This window comes from Colletotrichum chrysophilum (genome assembly GCF_026319265.1).
Source record: "Colletotrichum chrysophilum strain AFK26 chromosome Unknown scaffold_62, whole genome shotgun sequence".
Taxonomy (NCBI): domain Eukaryota; kingdom Fungi; phylum Ascomycota; class Sordariomycetes; order Glomerellales; family Glomerellaceae; genus Colletotrichum; species Colletotrichum chrysophilum.
This window is the reverse complement of record NW_026517349.1, coordinates 61,090-78,554: the sequence shown is the minus strand read 5'-3', so window position 1 is coordinate 78,554 and position 17,465 is coordinate 61,090. Positions and strand designations below refer to the sequence as shown.

The 17,465-nt window shown below is 55.2% G+C and overlaps 4 protein-coding genes across 4 annotated transcripts; 3 read left to right on the top strand and 1 right to left on the bottom strand.

Annotated features, from left to right (window-relative positions):
• Positions 1 to 1,014: 1,014 nt before the first annotated feature.
• Positions 1,015 to 1,818, top strand: COL26b_007576 (uncharacterized protein; the record flags this gene model as incomplete). Its single annotated transcript, XM_053180362.1, has 1 exon — positions 1,015 to 1,818. One exon carries the CDS (start codon positions 1,015 to 1,017, stop codon positions 1,816 to 1,818), a length of 804 nt encoding a protein of 267 aa, XP_053035658.1.
• Positions 1,819 to 4,794: 2,976 nt separating this feature from the next.
• Positions 4,795 to 6,111, top strand: COL26b_007575 (uncharacterized protein; the record flags this gene model as incomplete). Its single annotated transcript, XM_053180361.1, has 1 exon — positions 4,795 to 6,111. One exon carries the CDS (start codon positions 4,795 to 4,797, stop codon positions 6,109 to 6,111), a length of 1,317 nt encoding a protein of 438 aa, XP_053035657.1.
• Positions 6,112 to 6,658: 547 nt separating this feature from the next.
• On the bottom strand, positions 6,659 to 8,149 carry COL26b_007574 (uncharacterized protein; the record flags this gene model as incomplete). Its single annotated transcript, XM_053180360.1, has 2 exons — positions 6,659 to 7,995; positions 8,053 to 8,149. The coding sequence occupies 2 exons, from the start codon at positions 8,147 to 8,149 to the stop codon at positions 6,659 to 6,661; spliced, it is 1,434 nt and encodes a 477-aa protein (XP_053035656.1).
• A 6,549-nt stretch (positions 8,150 to 14,698) lies between these two features.
• COL26b_007573 (uncharacterized protein) lies at positions 14,699 to 17,074 on the top strand (the record flags this gene model as incomplete). Its single annotated transcript, XM_053180359.1, has 2 exons — positions 14,699 to 15,235; positions 15,299 to 17,074. 2 exons carry the CDS (start codon positions 14,699 to 14,701, stop codon positions 17,072 to 17,074), a joined length of 2,313 nt encoding a protein of 770 aa, XP_053035655.1.
• Positions 17,075 to 17,465: the final 391 nt, after the last annotated feature.

The following is a 17,465-nucleotide window of genomic DNA, read 5'->3' as shown; positions in this document are numbered from 1 at the left end:
GTCAAGAGTATACGAGACCTACTGCATCGTAGATGGGCCTTTTAGAGACGTCGACGAGGGTTGAATCACGAAATCAAAGACATTATGATTGACTATCTATGAGTAACTGGAACAGAATTATGATCATGGTGTCAATCCCACAGTGTCCACACTAACATAATTGCTCGTCGCTCCAGAGCGATTAATAGTCTGGTCATCCGCCTCGTTGAAGCAGCAAATCATGAGCAGGTGGCGAGCACAGCGGCTCTTCTAGGTTCCCTGCCTCGTCAGTTGACCGTCGTCTAAAGTCGGGGCCTGCATCGCTTGCCACATAGTTGAAGTTGACATGAGGCTCTCCGGTGATTCGACCTCCCGGCGAACGACGTTGGCAAGCCACATGAAAGTGGGACAACCCTCACCAGAGCCTAAAGAATCTCTGTTAGTGTAAGTGCGGTTTGCGTGTGCATGACTATCTAGATGTACTGCACGCCCTGATTGACGTCAGTGATGCCTCCAAATGCATTGAATTGGTGGGATCTTGATGAACAGCACTGACTCGAGTGACACTGAGAGATGCTGCAGGTAACGACGAAGATGGGGGCCTGTGCCTGGCGCAGTTGACAGCGCTGCCAGGGGTTTTGGGCGGCTGCGCATTCGGCGTTTATGCTTAACGCTGAGCGGCCCTGTAATCCGGGATAGCCGAGCGATTATTTCTCCTGTTTTCTCGACGAAGGATGCAACGCGGTGCGGCGGGCTGGCGTCCCTGACCCTGGGGGCTGTGGCTGAGCGTAGATCATCGCCAGCCGGGCGACGCCGTTCCAGCGTGACTTTCTTTCGCGCAGTGGCTGTGAAGGAGGATCGGTAGGCAGACACTGGGAGGCACAAAGTGACATCACACCATGGGAGAATTGTACATTTAAATGTTGAGGGGTCCGCCGGTCCAACACCGAGGATCTGGCTTGATTGTTGATTGACATCCAATCTCGGTCGAGCGAACCCGATTGTTCGTACAACAACCCCCAAAACCAAGAAAACATGCCCATCACAAAGCCCCTGCCGGACGCCCCCGCAGATGAGGCCCCGCCGCCGTACCAAGAGAAACCATCCGGCAGTCCGGCGCCGGTGAACACCGGAAGCCCACCACCGGCGGGGAGCCCGGGGCCTTCCGCGCCGCCGGGCCAGGTCGCGCGCCAGTTCCCTCCGATGTTCAATGTCTATTCGCAAAGCTTCACCCGCACAATGCTCCTGGGCGAGCACCAAAACCAACCCTTCTACGCAATGTCAATCCACAGCGGCCTGAGCAGTTCGCCGCCAATCGTGCTGCACTCGGGACCGAGCAACACCCACCCTCCCCTTGCGTCGGTCGAGTTCCACAGCTTCAGCAGCAGGATGAGCATCACGCTGCCCCCGGCGCCAAAGGGCAGTCCGGGAGGCGCACCCATTATCGAGCTCGAGTCTCGCGCCGACTTTCCAAGTTACAGATACGTCTTCTCCATGGGCGTGGGCCCCAACTGCGAGAGGCTGGAGCAATTTGAATGGCGGACGAGTTCTGGCGAGGCAATTGGCATTCTGGACGGTAGAAGCAGAGGACACAAGTTAGTACGGCTGTCTCAGACCGTCCCAGCCAATGCACCGCCCGGTGTGTTCAGAGGAGGCGACGGCAAGGAGGTTGTCGCGGCCTGGACAAACGCCCACACGAGCATGACCAAGGCCGCCAAATTCGCCTTCATGGGTAGCGGTTTGACAGGAGAGCTGGGCGAGCGCTGGGCAATCATGGCCGCCATATCCGGTCTGGCTATATTTGAGCGCGAGAGGCAGCGAAGGCGCAGAAACGCTTAGCATCCCGCGCGCGCGCATATAAGTACTTGGGTGGCGGCTTGGGGATTGCATCTGCATTTTGGAGTCTTGGCTTCAATTTGGCGCTTCATGGATGCACGATTGATTGCTGGCATGTTGACGAACTGTTTCGTTTTGTTTTTTGATACCCGCATCTTTAGACGAACATGAATACCAATGAGCAGATAAGCTCAATACTTGCAAGACAATGACTCGGAAAGTTCTGCGCTCTGTCGCTTTGTGCCGTTTGATGGCGCTCTGTCTTGACTGTCTAAGCCTACCTTGTCGGTTTCTACGAAGGGGTTGCCGTCAGGGGGGAATATTCTGCGTGCTTCAGGTTGAGTGAAGCTGCCACCTCTTGTTGAAGTCGAGTCAGGGGCAGAACACAGAGGCCGAGGGATCTCAACCTCTGTGAACCACAGGAACCAACATTGGACTCGGCCGAAAAAAAGACACAATGAAGGTAAAAGCCAAGCTTCGCGCTTCCAGTCGAGATCTCATCCCCACGAAGGCACCCCAGCATCACATCATGAAAAGTCGTGAGAGTGGACTGTGTGCTGGAGACGGTTGGATACCCAGGCGAGGATTTCCATATGATCGGCGATGTTTTGTGCATTTCAGGGGTGGACTGATCGGGCAGAACAGTTGGGAGGCCCCTGCAAGACATCTGGTGGGTGGTGCAACGCCGATGTGAAGTTGCAACGAGGGGGGGCCCAGCAACCTGGCCGCGGTGGAGAAGCGAAAAGACGTGCGTGATGTGCGGTGAAGCGCTGGGCTGGGATGAGAGAGATTTGACGGGGTTGAAAGATGGGATGGAGTGACGGGGATGGGCCGGCGAGGACGCCACTTGGGAGGGCCCAGCGGCTGGCAAACGGCACGGCGCTCCGAAGAACATTGATGACTTTGCAGTCCTTTTGAAATGAAGTCTTTGCAGAGAGGAGGAATTGTCGGTGATGACGACGGTTTCAAAACGTCTCTTTGCATTGAGAGATACATTAGGCGCCGGGCGCCAACGTCGTCATGGCGCTGGACCAACATCACTTGCATCGTGGAGTGGGCACGGGAAGTCTATCTACTATTAGGAAGGGCAGCATAGCGTCGAATTTTGAATGACGAATAACGATACGCGGTGGGTTGCGGGCAGTGGGCAGTGGACAGCGGGCTGTGGCGTACTTTAAATCAATCTCGCATCGAAGAATCCTTTTTCTTCTAGGCTGACGGATCACCGGCTCAGCAGAGGAATCAAGCGTAATTTTGAGTCCCATCAGCCTAGGCGGATAGCAGTCCATGTTACCGTAACTTGGGCTTCGGATAACCACCGCTCGGCCCACGAGGCTCCATCAACATCCATCTGTTGGATTCTTTTGGGTCTTCCGAGAGAGCTCATGTCCGAAGTTGGTGAGTCGACGGGCGGTAGAAAATCAATAGAAGCAACTCGGGACCAACGGCAGCGAGGCCAGGCGAGATTCGAGAAGCCTCGGATCCATAACTCTTTTCCCTAGTTTAAGCCTATGTCCGGAATGGGGGCACACCAGACCCAGCAGGCCCAGCAGGCCCAGCCAGGCTAGCCGGTCTAGCCAGCCGAGCTCCCCTTCCTGCAGAGATAACCACCTGAGGCCTGCGTTGTTGGTGTTTGCCCTGCTCAGAGATTATTGTAATGAGATCAGGAGGAAGGAGTCGACGAGCCTGGACGCGCTCAGGTCAAGTTGTTGGCGGCAAAGTCTCGATTGGTGGAACGGGGGCGAAAGCAGGCTGCTGTCTGCAGGGGGAAGAGCAGTTTTTGAGCAGCAAGCTGCCCGCGCGATGCCCCTTGAGGCTCCGCAGCAGCGGCCAGCCACATGGAGGTCAGCCTCTATTGGGAGATGGCGCGTAGAATGTTGATTAAAGATGCGGAAACTGCAGGGCGAATCTGGCGATAATTAAGAAAGGAGAGGGTCAGGACTTGGCGGTTTCAGGGTGGCCGCCGGGATCAAGCGGAGGCCTGACCGGGGGTTGACCGGGGGGCGACGGCTACACGACCAATCGGCACGGCCAGCGAAGGCCGGGGTGGGGGATAGACACCCTGCGGCCCCGGTCACCCCGGCCGGTGATCCTGGTCGGTCGTCCAGTCATCCCATGTCCTGTCGAGGGGCTGCTGTCTCATCCATTTTTTACATGTCAACCCCAACTCAGCAAACTCACATTGCTTCTGCTGCCCAGTGTCAACCACCATCATGACTACACAGACTACAAGTCACTTACACGCACCATCTCTGCTAGTGTGTATCCGCACCTTGTCCACCTACTATGCTTCACACACACTCCCGCGTAAGCGCAGTCGGCACTCGCCTGTCTGCCCCCTCTCCTCGGCCTAGCCCCTCCCCAATCCCAGCTGCGTGGATGCGCCCAGAAGATGGCTTCATCCCCCTTTCGCGTGTCTAACGCCAAAGCTGAGACCTGGCCTTGCAGTTTGCATTCACCTCTCGCAGTGAAGCGGTTAATCAACCACCCACATCCCATGATCCTGGCTTGACTCCCGCATACGCGAGATCCTCCCCCTCCCCATGTTCCTCTCCTCTCTCCACCAGCCTGGCCGAATATGATTGTCCTGCGTATAATTGAAACTTTGGCGGAGCGGCGGGAATGACCCTTTCAATCTTGACCCGATGTATGCGAACGCCCTGGACTCTCAACGGCCCAAGTGACCATCTTGGGAACAGGGCGACGATGCCTTCCCGCATATATCATCGCCGTCTCCCAACCATCACCAGTCCTGGTTCTACCTTCTTTCGATCCATAGTGTTCAGCTTCACTTGACCTGTGATTCTATCTCATTCCTTCGTTCAGATTCGTCATTCTTTTCACTTGACCAGGTAGTCATTCATTTTCGGTCTCAGACCTCACAACTCTCATTTCCAAACTACCCAGATATTCTCACAGTCAAGCCACAGGCACCTTTTGATCAACTCTCAAAAACCAACCCACAACAAATTCGCCAAAATGAAGTACACTGTCGCCTCCCTTCTTGGATCCGCAGCCCTGGTGGCTGCCCACGGTTACGTCGAGAACGCTACGATCGGCGGTGAAGCCTACACCTTCTACCAGCCCTACCAGGACCCCTACACGAGCCCTGCCCCCGAGCGCGTCTCTCGTGCCATCCAGGGCAACGGCCCCGTTGAGGACCTCACCAGCATCGACATCCAGTGCGGTGGCTACTCCGCCGGTGGTGTCAAGGGCTCTTCTCCCGCCAAGCTCGAGGCCAAGGCCGCCGCCGGCTCCGAGGTCACCCTCAACTGGACCCTCTGGCCCGACTCCCACATCGGCCCTACCATCACCTACATGGCCAAGTGCCCCGACGCCGGCTGCACCGACTACCTCCCCGGCACCGACGCCGTCTGGTTCAAGGTTCAGGAGGATGGCCGTGATGGTACCTCCAACACCTGGGGTGCTACTCCTCTCATGAAGGCTGGCAACTCTGGCGTCAAGTACACCATCCCCGAGTGCCTGGCCCCCGGCCACTACCTCGTCCGCCACGAGATCATCGCCCTCCACGCCTCCTACCAGTACCCTGGTGCCCAGTTCTACCCCGGCTGCCATCAGCTCGAGGTTACAGGCTCCGGCAGCACCTCCCCCTCCGACCTTGTCGCCTTCCCCGGTGCCTACAAGGCCGCTGACCCCGGTATCACCTACGATGCCTACAAGGCCCAGGAGTACACCATCCCCGGCCCTGCCCTCTTCTCCTGCTCCGGTGGCTCTGGCTCTGGCTCCGGCTCTGGTGCTGCTTCTTCCGCCGCCCCTGTCGCTACCTCCGCCGCCGCTTCTGCTCCCGCCTCCTCTGCCCCCGCCGCTACCTCCGCCCCTGCTGCCACCTCTGCTGCCGCTACCACCTCCGCCCCCGCTGCCGCTGCCACCGATGCCGCTGATGAGGAGGACTGCCCCGTCGAGACCCCCACTGCCACCGCTGCCATCACCCAGGCTGCTGTCTCCGAGGCTGCTGCCACCCCCACCGACGCTGGCGACGATGAGGACTGCCCCGCCGAGTCTGAGGCTTCCGCTGCCCCTGTTGCCACTGCCACTCCCACCCAGGCCGCTGGTGATGATGAGGATGACTGCCCTGCCGAGTCTGAGGCTCCCGTTGCCTCTGCCACCCCTACTCCCACCCAGGCTGCCTCCGACGACGAGGACGACTGCCCTGCTGAGTCTGAGGCTCCCGTCGCCACTCCTACCCCCACCCAGGCTGCTGATGATGAGGAGGACTGCCCCGTCGAGACCCCCGTTGCCAAGCGCATGACCTTCCACGAGCGCCGCAACCTTTAAGCGGTCTCTTGGTGTCTTCGACGCCTAGATGGCTAAGGGGACGAGCTTCCCGGGCTGCCGGTGGATGTTCACGCTTGTGGTGTCCCCGACGCTGATAGGTCACCAGACCAATCCGTTTCATGTATAAAGTCTTTGTTGTATATCGTTTTACCTCACGTATATATCAGAACGATATAGATCGTATCATTCTCACGTTCCAACTTATGTTATTCTTGCCTTACTGTGATATGTAAATGTGCTGTAAAGATTCGATCTGTTGTAACTCCTTAATCGCTCTCAATAATTCACCTTGAGCTTCTGTTTATACCTAGCCTTTGCCACTTACTAGTTGCGAAAAAGCATGGCACACAAGTTATGTACTCCATCTGCAGTAAGTCAAGCTTCAGTCGCCAAAAAACGTGACAAAGAAATTAAAAAATCCCAATGACATTGGTATATGTGGTCATTACATCGTGAAGAGAATCTCTCCTGTCCGTATCCATAAACTATGATATGAGTCTGCACTATGTACCATGTAGCACACGAGAGAAGTCTTTTGACACATCCATTAGACGCTACCGCTTCCTCCACTGCGCAGGCTAGACTTCTCTGCACCATGACCATGGCTAGGTGCAGCAGTAGGAGGCGTTGAGCGACGCTTTCGCAGCATGACGAACGCGATGGCACCAACAATAGCCACGACACCGAGGGTGACCATGGCGCCAATGACACCGGCGACAGCGTTGGACATGCCGCCGCTGCTCTTGCCAGAATCAGAGCTTGAGGCTGCCTCTTGGTTGGCGAAACAGAAGTCCGCGACACTAGAGCAGACAGAGCACCATTCTCCGACGGTGCTGATCGCACGCTCCTGCATCTCTGACACGAAGCGCGGCCAAGATAGAGTCTCTTCGTTGGTTCCAAATAGGGGGTACGGTGTCAGCTCACCAAAGGTGCTGTTGCGGAACAAGAAGCGCACGCGGAGGTCGTCGTCGGCGTTGTCGGGGAACGTCGTCGTGTTGTCGCTGAACAGCTCGAAGGCGATGGTGGAAGCATAGTCCGGGAGACCGGTGAAGTTGACCGAGAGAGGAACGAGGTCGACGAGACCAAAGAAGGCGAGGAACGTGTCGTAGCTACCGGAGAGCAGGGAGAACTTGAGCTTGCCCTTCGAGGTGACGGTCTGGTTGAGTTGGGCGAGGATGCCGGCTGTCAGAGTCTGCGCGTGGATGGCCCGCGCCGGCTGGGAAGCGTTAAAGTTGTATCCAAACTCGGAGCTATCGGCGAGGGTGCGCAGCTGGAAGAGCTCCTCATCCGTGACATTGCGAGCCAGGGAGGTGCTGTTGTGGATGCGAGCAACGTTGATGAGGTCAAAGATGTCATAGGCATTCTTGTAAGTCATGTTCTCAGGCTTGTAGTCGTACACGCTCTCGAGGACATCGTATAGGCCGCCATAGAAATTCTTGGTCGTCTCCATGCGAGTCTTAAACTCGTCGCTCTGCTCAAAAGACTTGTAGGCGGCCGCGTTGGCGGGACAGCCATCGTCACCCTTGATCCAGATGGTGTCCGGGGAGTTCGCGTTCTCGCCGTGAAGGAACACATACTGATATCCATTCAGCGGGCTTGTGCTTTCGCTGCCGTTGTTGAGAGTGGTGGTGGCGATTTCGGCATCCAGGTCAACTAGAGGAGGGTAGAGACCTTGGAGGAAGGCCGTGGCTGAGTTCTTGAGGAGACTCTGGTCCGGGGCACTGGCGTAGATCTGCGACGAGACGTACTTGTCCTCGGAAATGTTCAGAATCTGGTGAGGGGACCCGGACTCAAGGTAGCGGCTGCGGTAGTCACTGCCGACTTGGAAGCACTGGTTCGCACCAACACTTGTGATGGCTTGAGCTCCATAGTGCTTCGTGTTGCCTTCAAGTCGTTTCAGTCAAAGTTGCGTTTGAGTGTGACAGATGACAGTCAACTTACGGTCTCCATGGCGGGTAAAGACGACCACGCCGTGGACAGTCTCGGCGACGGCAGTGCCGGCAAGGAAGCTCGCAACAGCCAAGGATTTACCGATCATAGTGGCAAAGCTATGAAGAGCCTACTCCGGCTCTGTTAGGGTATCAAATGAGGGCTCCGTACGTTGAAATCGCAAGTTCAGGCATGCAGCAAAAGACTTCGTGAGGCTTTTAATATTTCGCAACAGCCCACCCCCATTCCTGCAAGCCGCCCACTGACCGTCGCCCAGAAGGGCATCGTGCTGTCAAAATGTCATGTAAGGCGTCGCGCAGAAGCGGGGGAATCACACATGTTTCCCAGTCCCGTGGCGCGGAGATGCTGAGGATTTGGTATCGGTTGACTGTTGCCAAGAAGCCAAGTACTTGGCATACATCGTGACGAATCAACGCGGGCGATAAGAACAGCGGTCGTGGCCGGCCGGTCAGTAAATTTCGCTCTGAGGACCGCTAAGCAAATCGAAGCCGACTTGGCGGAGGGGTTGTCAACCTTCTTGCCTCTTCCGTTGGGTGAGGGTCGTTCGGCTGGAGTGCATGAGGCCGGGCCGCGAGATCGGAGACCCCCCACAACGCCGAATACTAAGTCACTGGCGATTGAAACATCTTCGTCAATTGTCTTCATGATAATCTGACTACTTCGGTTGATACGTCTCAATGTGGCTGCTGAGAAGTATGTGATGGGTAGGGGGATGCCGTTAGGGGATGCCAATCTGGAAAGATTCGACCTAGGCGCCCTCCTCATTTGACTCTATATGGCCCAACATAGTAGGATTCGCTTCAGCAAGCACTGACACTCTATCGGCCTCGTCACAGGGCTCTTAGTCTGTGAAGCACTTGGCCCCATACTCGGCTGGGCTAAAGAGACGCCAACTCAGGGGATAGGTTCTCTCTTTACTACTTCTAAAAGAGTCGGAGACAGAGACCATAAATTCGTTTCAAAAGAGTTACATCATTTTTGTATGTATATCCTCGAGTTGTCTTAATTACCGCCTGGCTCACGTGTAAGATATCTCGAGGGCTTTAGTTTTAGCACCACCCTATATCTGTATTCTTGAATATCAGCAGTGCAAGACACAGATTACAAGCCATGGTAAAATAGACAACCTATTTTCCAGATGAATGTCATGTGAAGCTATAAGTCTGGAGGTCTAGAGACGTCAACAAGCTAACACATCTGTTAATCAAATCACGCCATCGCCAGCCAATTGCAAGTCGTCAAGTTTGAAAATATAGTATGAACGTCATTTCCACCGCAGGTAACACCCCACCTTTAGAGTCAAATAGGTGTTCTGCGATGATGGATTCATTTCAGAACCACTAGATCCTCTCCAAGATATTAGACAGTTCCTCAACTCAACTGATGACTACCGGCATAGGTTGTTGGACGCATGAAGGGCATCACGTGCGCTACCCTAATGGGACCCAGCTGGAAAGGATCACGGATACAGCAGTGTCGGATGTCCTGCATCGTTCGGCCTGAATGAGAATCACACAGATTCGCAATGATCTCAGGAGCTTCAGCGTCCATGGCAGAGATGTCATGCGAGGCGCCAAGCTGGCGGCTAAGTAATTTGAGCAATTTGACCTTGGGACAAGTCCAAATCTTTAGTCAGGCGCATTCAACAACAGGTAACCTAGTATAATGCCAAATAAATCTGGACAGATACATTTGATAGTTCCGAGGCCGGCAGAGAGGTTGGTTTTAAGCTGTGGGGAATCATGTGGGATGAGTAAAGCGTGCCGCAATGCATCTCGGCAACACGCGCGCAGGATAGGACGGGGCTCAAGGAGAAGACATGAAAGGGCTCCCTGTCGATTTTGAAGTTGGATTTTTTTTTTGTTCATGCTCCTTTTGATGAGGATTTGTTTTTTGAGTTCCACGTCTCAGACCGCAACAGCAGCATTAGGCAGTTAACTTTGACCATGAGGCGAATAGGCCATCATTGTGCTCTGACAATGACCAGAACATCCGTAGAGGAAAGTCCTAGGAGAATAGTTCCGAACCATTGCGCGCGTTAGCACCACTTGGAGTGGCGCGGAGGGAGCATGTGTGAGAGACCATCTATTAGTTGTTGAAGGTCCATCCACTCCTTCACCGTTTTACATCGTTCTTCTCGGGTTGCGACTGTCCGTATGATCACGCGAACTGGTTTCGGAGGCCAAGAAAGTCAAGCAAAGGGGGGGGGGCAGGTGTGAGGTATGCTGTTGTCAACGGACTTCCAACGGTTCACCCGGACAACCAATGAACACGAAGCTAGGTAGAGTGTGGCAGGTCAAGACGGCGAATGCCGCTTCCCGCCCATCAGAACAGAAGTCCCAAGTTTCACTCGGAAAATGAGGTCCGACGGGGAGCCTAGGTCAAGTCACGTGTGGCAGCAATTCTGTGAGAAGCCATATTACTGATGGTGGTGAAGATCATAGACAAGACCTTGGCGAGTCAAATGGAGGATTTTATGTGTCAGTGGTAGGACGGCATCTGCAAGCAATTGGCTTCGGTGAAATAGAGGATTGTGGCGTATCTGCATTCAGCCGGGGGAAGTACACACTTGTCGACGTGTCTGGATGTCTGGCAATGGAAGGCCCAGGGAGGTCAGCACTTTTTTGTGCAAGCTGTTTAATGAATGCCAAACATTCGCCCGGATAAGAGACCTTTCATGAATCTGGCATCCCTGCTAATCCTGGTGGTTTCTGGGCGATATCTAACGACCTTCCTTCTCTCGGAGAAAGTATCGGAGAAAGCCAGTAATGCGAGGTCTAGTTATCAACACGAGTCGATAAGGGATTCTTGCGTGATCGCTCGGGTTTATCCCCGTCGTAAAACCACACGCTCGCTCCGCGGTCGGTCTCGGTCGAGATAACCATGCGCCCAGGCATTTTCACCGGTGGAAAAGCCTGCAAAGTCAGGAATGCAATTGATAGTGGGCTGAGACGATTGTGCGGTGTGGATGCGCAAAGCTGCTGTTGTGGGACAGCGGCTGTCGGTCGGAAGCCTCATTGGGGAAGAGAAGCTTGGCCTGGGAGACCCTGGTTGAGGGGGCCATTGGCCAATAACGCAATGTCAGGTTGAAAATGGTTAGATTTTGAAGCCTGAACGACCAGTAACAGAAGAATTTGGGAGTCCAGATTTGTTTGTTGAGTCCAGATTATTGGACAATGTGATCAAGTCTCTCAGCCCAGCCAGAACGTCCCCTCGACCTCGACGATATCATCGTCGTTCAGCCTCTGTACCTCAACGATTGTCCTGGGCGGGAACAGCACCTTGCCGGTGGTGTTCAGCTCAGCCCAGAGCTCATTCTGGACTTGGTTGACGATGGGGCGATAGCGATACATGTCCGACACATAGACAACCAGACGAACGCATGATGTCTGGAAACATGTCAACAGGGGTAACTTTTTCACTGCAGTCGGAGTCATGTCCTGACCAGATCGGACCCCGCCGACCGCGCCAAATGGGCCATGTTCTCATAAGCCAGGCGTATTCTGGGATACCCGATTTCAGCGAGCGAGCTGTTTGAGGGACGTATCCCACGAACGCCGGCGATGTAGAGCGTTGGGCCTGCGATAGAGAGCAGGCTGTAGGGCCCCGTGACATCGTAGCTAGTCGAAGGGTTGATGTATTTCACGCCCAGCGGGGATGTGTAGTTTGGTTCCAGAGTTGGCTCTGGTGATTGTGGAGATGTATTCGCTGCTGCGAGCGCAAACAGAAAACATGTTATTGCACCAAAGAAATTCATTGCGGATGTTTTCTTTGATATTTGCTATCGGCAGGAGATTTGACAGCGTCAGTGCAAAACAGTTGTATATAAGAGGCCATACTTGGTAGCATCTCAACCTGTTTTACAAGTGGTGAGCTGCAAGGAGACTTGTATTGATCCACTATGTGATGTCACGCAGCACGCGTGTCACCCAAAATGGGCTTGGCAAGCAATAACACCTCTCTGTGATTGCGGCTACGATGGCTACAACTTTTGTGGAAGGTGTTGCAGAGTCCAGGAACACGAATAGTAGAGATGTGCCCCTGAATACTAGGAAGGAAAAGGAAGGCGTTCGTTCTCAGGAACTGTTTACTAAGTGACTAAGTGACTAAAGTGTAACATGGATGGCATGGGTTGGACAAAGTTGTTCTCGAACGTGACCTGGAATGGCGCAATTCTATGCAATGGGGTCCGCAGGCGCAGGCGCAGGTATTGCTGGCATTGATTGCTGAGTGTTGAAAATGACGCCATCGCACGGTCGCGTTAGCTCATCCCGATTGGGGAGATTGGCGGCCAGGATTGCGACATTGGCGACGGCCTTAACCTCATCGTCGGTACTCGGTGCAGTCTGGAGAAGAGGGCGCCTTTTTACTGGGAAGGGAAAGGCACGGACAGGTACCGGCAGCAGTCCCCGCTGGACTCTGGGGAGGCGAGAGACAGAGAGGTATGTAGAAATGAAATTTGACGATGTCGCAAGCTTATGCTGAAAAATCAAGGTTGCAGACGGATCCAGCGGAACATTGAAGTTTTTTTTCCCTTCTTGTTGTCTGCTAGTGGTTTCGAGGCCCAGGCCCAGCCCAGACTGAATCATTCGAGACCCAGTTGATGACGAGAGAGAAACGGATGAATACGTGGACACTGGGCAGCAGCAAAGGTGCAAGGCCAAACGGCGATGGTCTAATCGCCGATTCGGCCTTAGCAAAACGGATTGAATTTTTTTTTTTTTTTTTTTTCTTCTTTTTTTTCTTGAAAGAAGAGAATGCGCAGGTGACCCTTCAACGTTTTGGCGGCGACATTTGACTGGTTCAACCTTGAGAAGAGTGACTGATGGAAATTCGTGGTTGGCGGGTGTGTGGTGTGTGCTGCGTGCATGATTTGCTGACAACGCATCCTGTTATGTAAGCTTTTGGTGATGACTGTGCACCTTGAGAAATTGTCCGTTACAGTATTTGGGACTTTGGTTTAGTTCTTTGCATAGGTAGGTACTCTGAATTAAATTGAATCGGCGATGGGATGCACTGGATATCTGATTGATTGAAGAAACAGCCAGTCGACTTATGGTGTTTACTGCATAGTATTATCGGAGACATACACCATGAAAGTACTCCTTCGTTTCTGTACTTCAGCTGGGCTGTTTAGAGGGCGAGAGAGAGCAAAGGCAGTCGGTCCAGCCTCACGGTGTGGCTCCCCCGCAATCTCAGCAGCAGCGCAGTCGGCTATCGGTGACGGTGCAGCGAGACCCGTCCGTAGCCGTGTGGCCGTCTCCCACGACGGCAGCGACAACCGTTAGCCTCGTCCGGCGCGCGCTGTCACTGGCCGGCGGACTCGCTTAGCGGTCACCTCATCGCTGGGAGTGGGGCTGGACCCCTGGAGCACCGCTGGGAACCGCTGTGGCAGAAGTGGAACATCTGGGGGGCTCACACCAATTGACCCGGCGATGTCACCATTTTCGCCCCAAAGCACCTCTATCACGCCTCTCGAGTCTCCCCTACCTTACAGAGTACCTTACCACACCCAGGCAGGTACCTCCCAGTCAGTCACTGCCCGGAGCACGCCCGCACCGCAATCGACGTCGGCCTCGCTGCGACCGTCTTTTCCTCTGTCTCCTCCCTCAAGGTCTACTTGCGTTATCCACCGTCTAAGACGACCACGATAAAACTACTCGACCTCCCTTCCCTTCTCCTCCGACCGCGATCCAAGACAGGCTTCGATCACGACACCAAGCCAAGCGACGACGACACCAGCGCGCTGCCACCTCGATACTTTCCTCTTTGTTTCTCGCCGTCTTCACCGGTCCCGATTACCTTACCTTACACACACTACCACACACCCCCTTCGGCTGAACCTTGTCGTCTGTCCATCCACCAGCAGCCTCGACGATCCGCATTCATACCTCTCGCCTGCTGCTTCCACCCAACCTTAGCTTGCGCTGCTGCTGCTCGACCATCTACCCTGCCGACCGCAAAAAGGCAACCCAAACAACAGAACCAAGGCCACAGAAGTCGAAGAAGCAAAACCGTCCCATCTTTCCGCCCCCCTTCTCGACGAATCACCAGGGGCTCAACCTCCTGCCAAACCTGCTCTGCGCCTCGCCGTGCGTCTTCTCAACGTGCCCAACTCAGGCGCTACACCACGAAACACCACTACAGACGTCCGCGCGCGAACTCGACAACGAGCGCTTTAATTGCGTGCCCTTGCCAGCTCCCCTGCTTCCACCAGTCGGGCGCCGTTCCTGTGGATCATCCGGGGCTCCCTCCTTTGGAAGCTGCCAACATATCCAGCAGACCAAGCCATACTATAAACAGCACTGCGAATCTCCTTTCCCCTGGCTCGCACGCCATCGCCAGGTCCTCTCGCCTCACCCTCACCCAAAACACCCGCCAACAACCCAGAAACAACAGAGTGTCACCCTGTGTCACTGTACACACGCGCATACGCTTGCGTCCGTCTCGTCGCTGCGTGCTCTCGCTGCCCCTCGACCTTAGGGGGCACTGCTGGCCCTGTTCCCTCGACCTTGGCGACATTTCGCTGGGTTCCAGAGGACAAGCACCAGCCGGATGATTTGATACCACTTCCCCGATCGCCTGTGCTGCTCGTTTCCTCTGTTTTCCACTGCCTGCTCTGAAACCTATTGCGGCCATGGACCTCGCAAGCACGTCAACCGCCCCGGATCCCCGGAGTCTGAACCTAGATCTGGGCTTGAGCCATTCGTCGTCCAGTCACCGCCATGACGAGCTCGCTGCCTCCAAGTCTCCTGCCATCCCTTCTCCCAGCTACTTCAAAACCACACCGACTTTCACCGCCCTCGACGACGCCGGCTTCAACTCCAACTCCAACTCTACACCTGCTTCGAATCCCACCACCACCGTCGCCAACAATGTGACTACGAACCAACAGCCTTCCAAAGACAACTGCGACAGACGGAGACCAGACGAGGGAGAAGCCTCGCGATTTCCAGCAAATATGCCTACCCAGCTGGTCGGCCAGACAGTGACTCCCTTCCTCAGAGAACATATCCCTGGCATCTACGCTCCCATCGGCAAGCCCGACGTACAGACCGAGGACAACACCCTCAACCAGAAGCGAGACCCCAGCAGCAAGTTCTGCTATCGTCACCGGCCCGACGCAAAGTGTCGTCGCGCCGCCGACGAGTCCAAAATGGTCTTGATCCAAAGTGTAAGCCAAGCCAGTCTGGATGCACACAGGTACTATCGTCTCCGTGCTGACACTTGCGCACAGGAACTCGATAAGCTCCCCTCCGCCGACCAACAAGCCATCACCCACGTGTGGTCCCTCTTCTCCGCCGCCCCTGCCAAGCACCGCGACCTCATGCTCCAGGGTATCATCACCCAGTGCTGCTTCCCCCAGCTATCCACAGTCTCCCGCGAAGTTCACGAGCAGCTCAAGATCGACTTCATGGCTGCCCTCCCCACCGAAATATCCTACAAGGTCCTCGGCTACCTCGACACCGCCTCTCTTTGCAAGGCTGCCCAGGTCAGCAGGAGGTGGCGCGACCTCGCCGACGACGACGTGGTATGGCACCGCATGTGTGAGCAGCACATCGACCGCAAGTGTACCAAGTGTGGGTTCGGTCTGCCCCTCCTCGAGCGCAAGAGGCTGCGAGACTGGAACAAGCAGAAGGAGCTCGCCCGAAGCCAACGGGCTGAGGAGCCCGCCCGGGAGCCAGAGCCAGCGCCGGAACCTGAGCCGGAGGCCGCCGCCCCTGCGCCGTCCCCCAATGCCAACAAGAAGCGTGAGCTGGTTGTCTTGGACGGCAGTAGGAAACGCGCTTGCCGTGAGATTGGCGAGCCCGGTGCACCCAAGGCCCAGACCGAGCGGGAGAAGGACCGCCTCATCCGACCGTGGAAGAGTGTCTACCGCGACCGCTTCAAGGTCGGATACAACTGGAAGTATGGCCGATGCCACATCAAGACGTTCAAGGGCCATGACAACGGTGTCACCTGTCTCCAGTTCGACGACGAGATCCTCGCTACTGGTTCATATGACGCCAAGGTTAAGATTTGGGACATTGTGACGGGACAGGAGATTCGCACCTTGACCGGTCATACCATGGGCATTCGTACGCTCAAGTTTGTTGGCAACTTGCTCTTCAGCGGCAGCTTGGACCATACGATCAAGGTCTGGAACTGGCAGACCGGCGAATGCCTCAACACTCTTCAAGGCCACAGCGAAGGCGTCATTTCCGTCGACTATGATGGCAAGCATATTGCGTCCGGATCGATTGACAAGTCGGTCAAGATTTTCAACCTTCACAACAGGGAAACATTCTGCCTGCGCGGACACGAGGACTGGGTCAACCATGTGCGACTTGACCCCGGTTCGCAAACGGTGTTCTCGGCTTCGGACGATTGCACCGTCCGACTTTGGGATCTGCGAAACAAGACGTGCATCAAGGTCTTTGAAGGCCACATGGGCCAAGTCCAGCAAGTCTTGCTTATGCCGGAGGATTTTGAGCCGGACGAGGAGATGCTAGCGGCCGACATTGCCGATAACTCCTCCGTCCACAGCGGCCGAAGCACCACCCCTTCGGCCTCGGCGAATGCCTCAGCGAACGTGGCGTCAATCCTCGGTTCTTCTTTCGGAGACTCGGGCTCGGCGGACGATGACCGGACGGCGTTCGGCTGCGCCTTTGCGTCGGACCCCACCCGGCCCCTCCCGCCCCGCTACATGATCACGGCCGGACTGGATAACACCGTCAAGGTGTGGAACACCGTCACGGGCAAGTGTCTCCGCACCATGTTTGGTCACGTGGAAGGTATCTGGGGTCTCGTCGGCGACACCCTCCGCGTGGTCACCGGCGCCAACGACTCAATGGTCAAGGTCTGGGAGCCCAAGAGCGGCAAGTGCGAGCGCACCTTCACCGGCCACTCGGGTCCTGTTACCTGCGTCGGTCTCAGCGATAGCCGAATGGCCAGTGGAAGTGAAGATGGCGAAGTTCGCCTTTACAGTTTCGAAGCAGACGGTCCCCTCGAAGAGTGTGGCACCCCTGCGTGAAAAGAGCGATTGTAATTTTTTGGAGTTTTCTTCTTTTACATTCTGGGGTTCTGGCAGGTGTCTGGCGAAACGATTCCCAAACGGCGATTTACGAGAGATGGACTTTGTTGCATGACAGAAGAAAATGCCTATGGCAACTTGTCTCTTCACGTTCAGATTATTTTAGAAAAGTCCTCAAGGACTCTGGGCAGGGTATGGAAAGGGAAACCCCATGAGGTGGGCGGCGTTCGTGGATTGCATTTTTATGGGAATTTCTCTGTCCATCACAAAAAAGGGAACAGGATGGGAAAAAAGTAGTGGCAGCATCCAGAGTACAGGATATATCAAGAGGCCCGATTTAATCTACTACACAACTTACGACTCGTACCAGGCTTTCACATGCTCGTGCTTT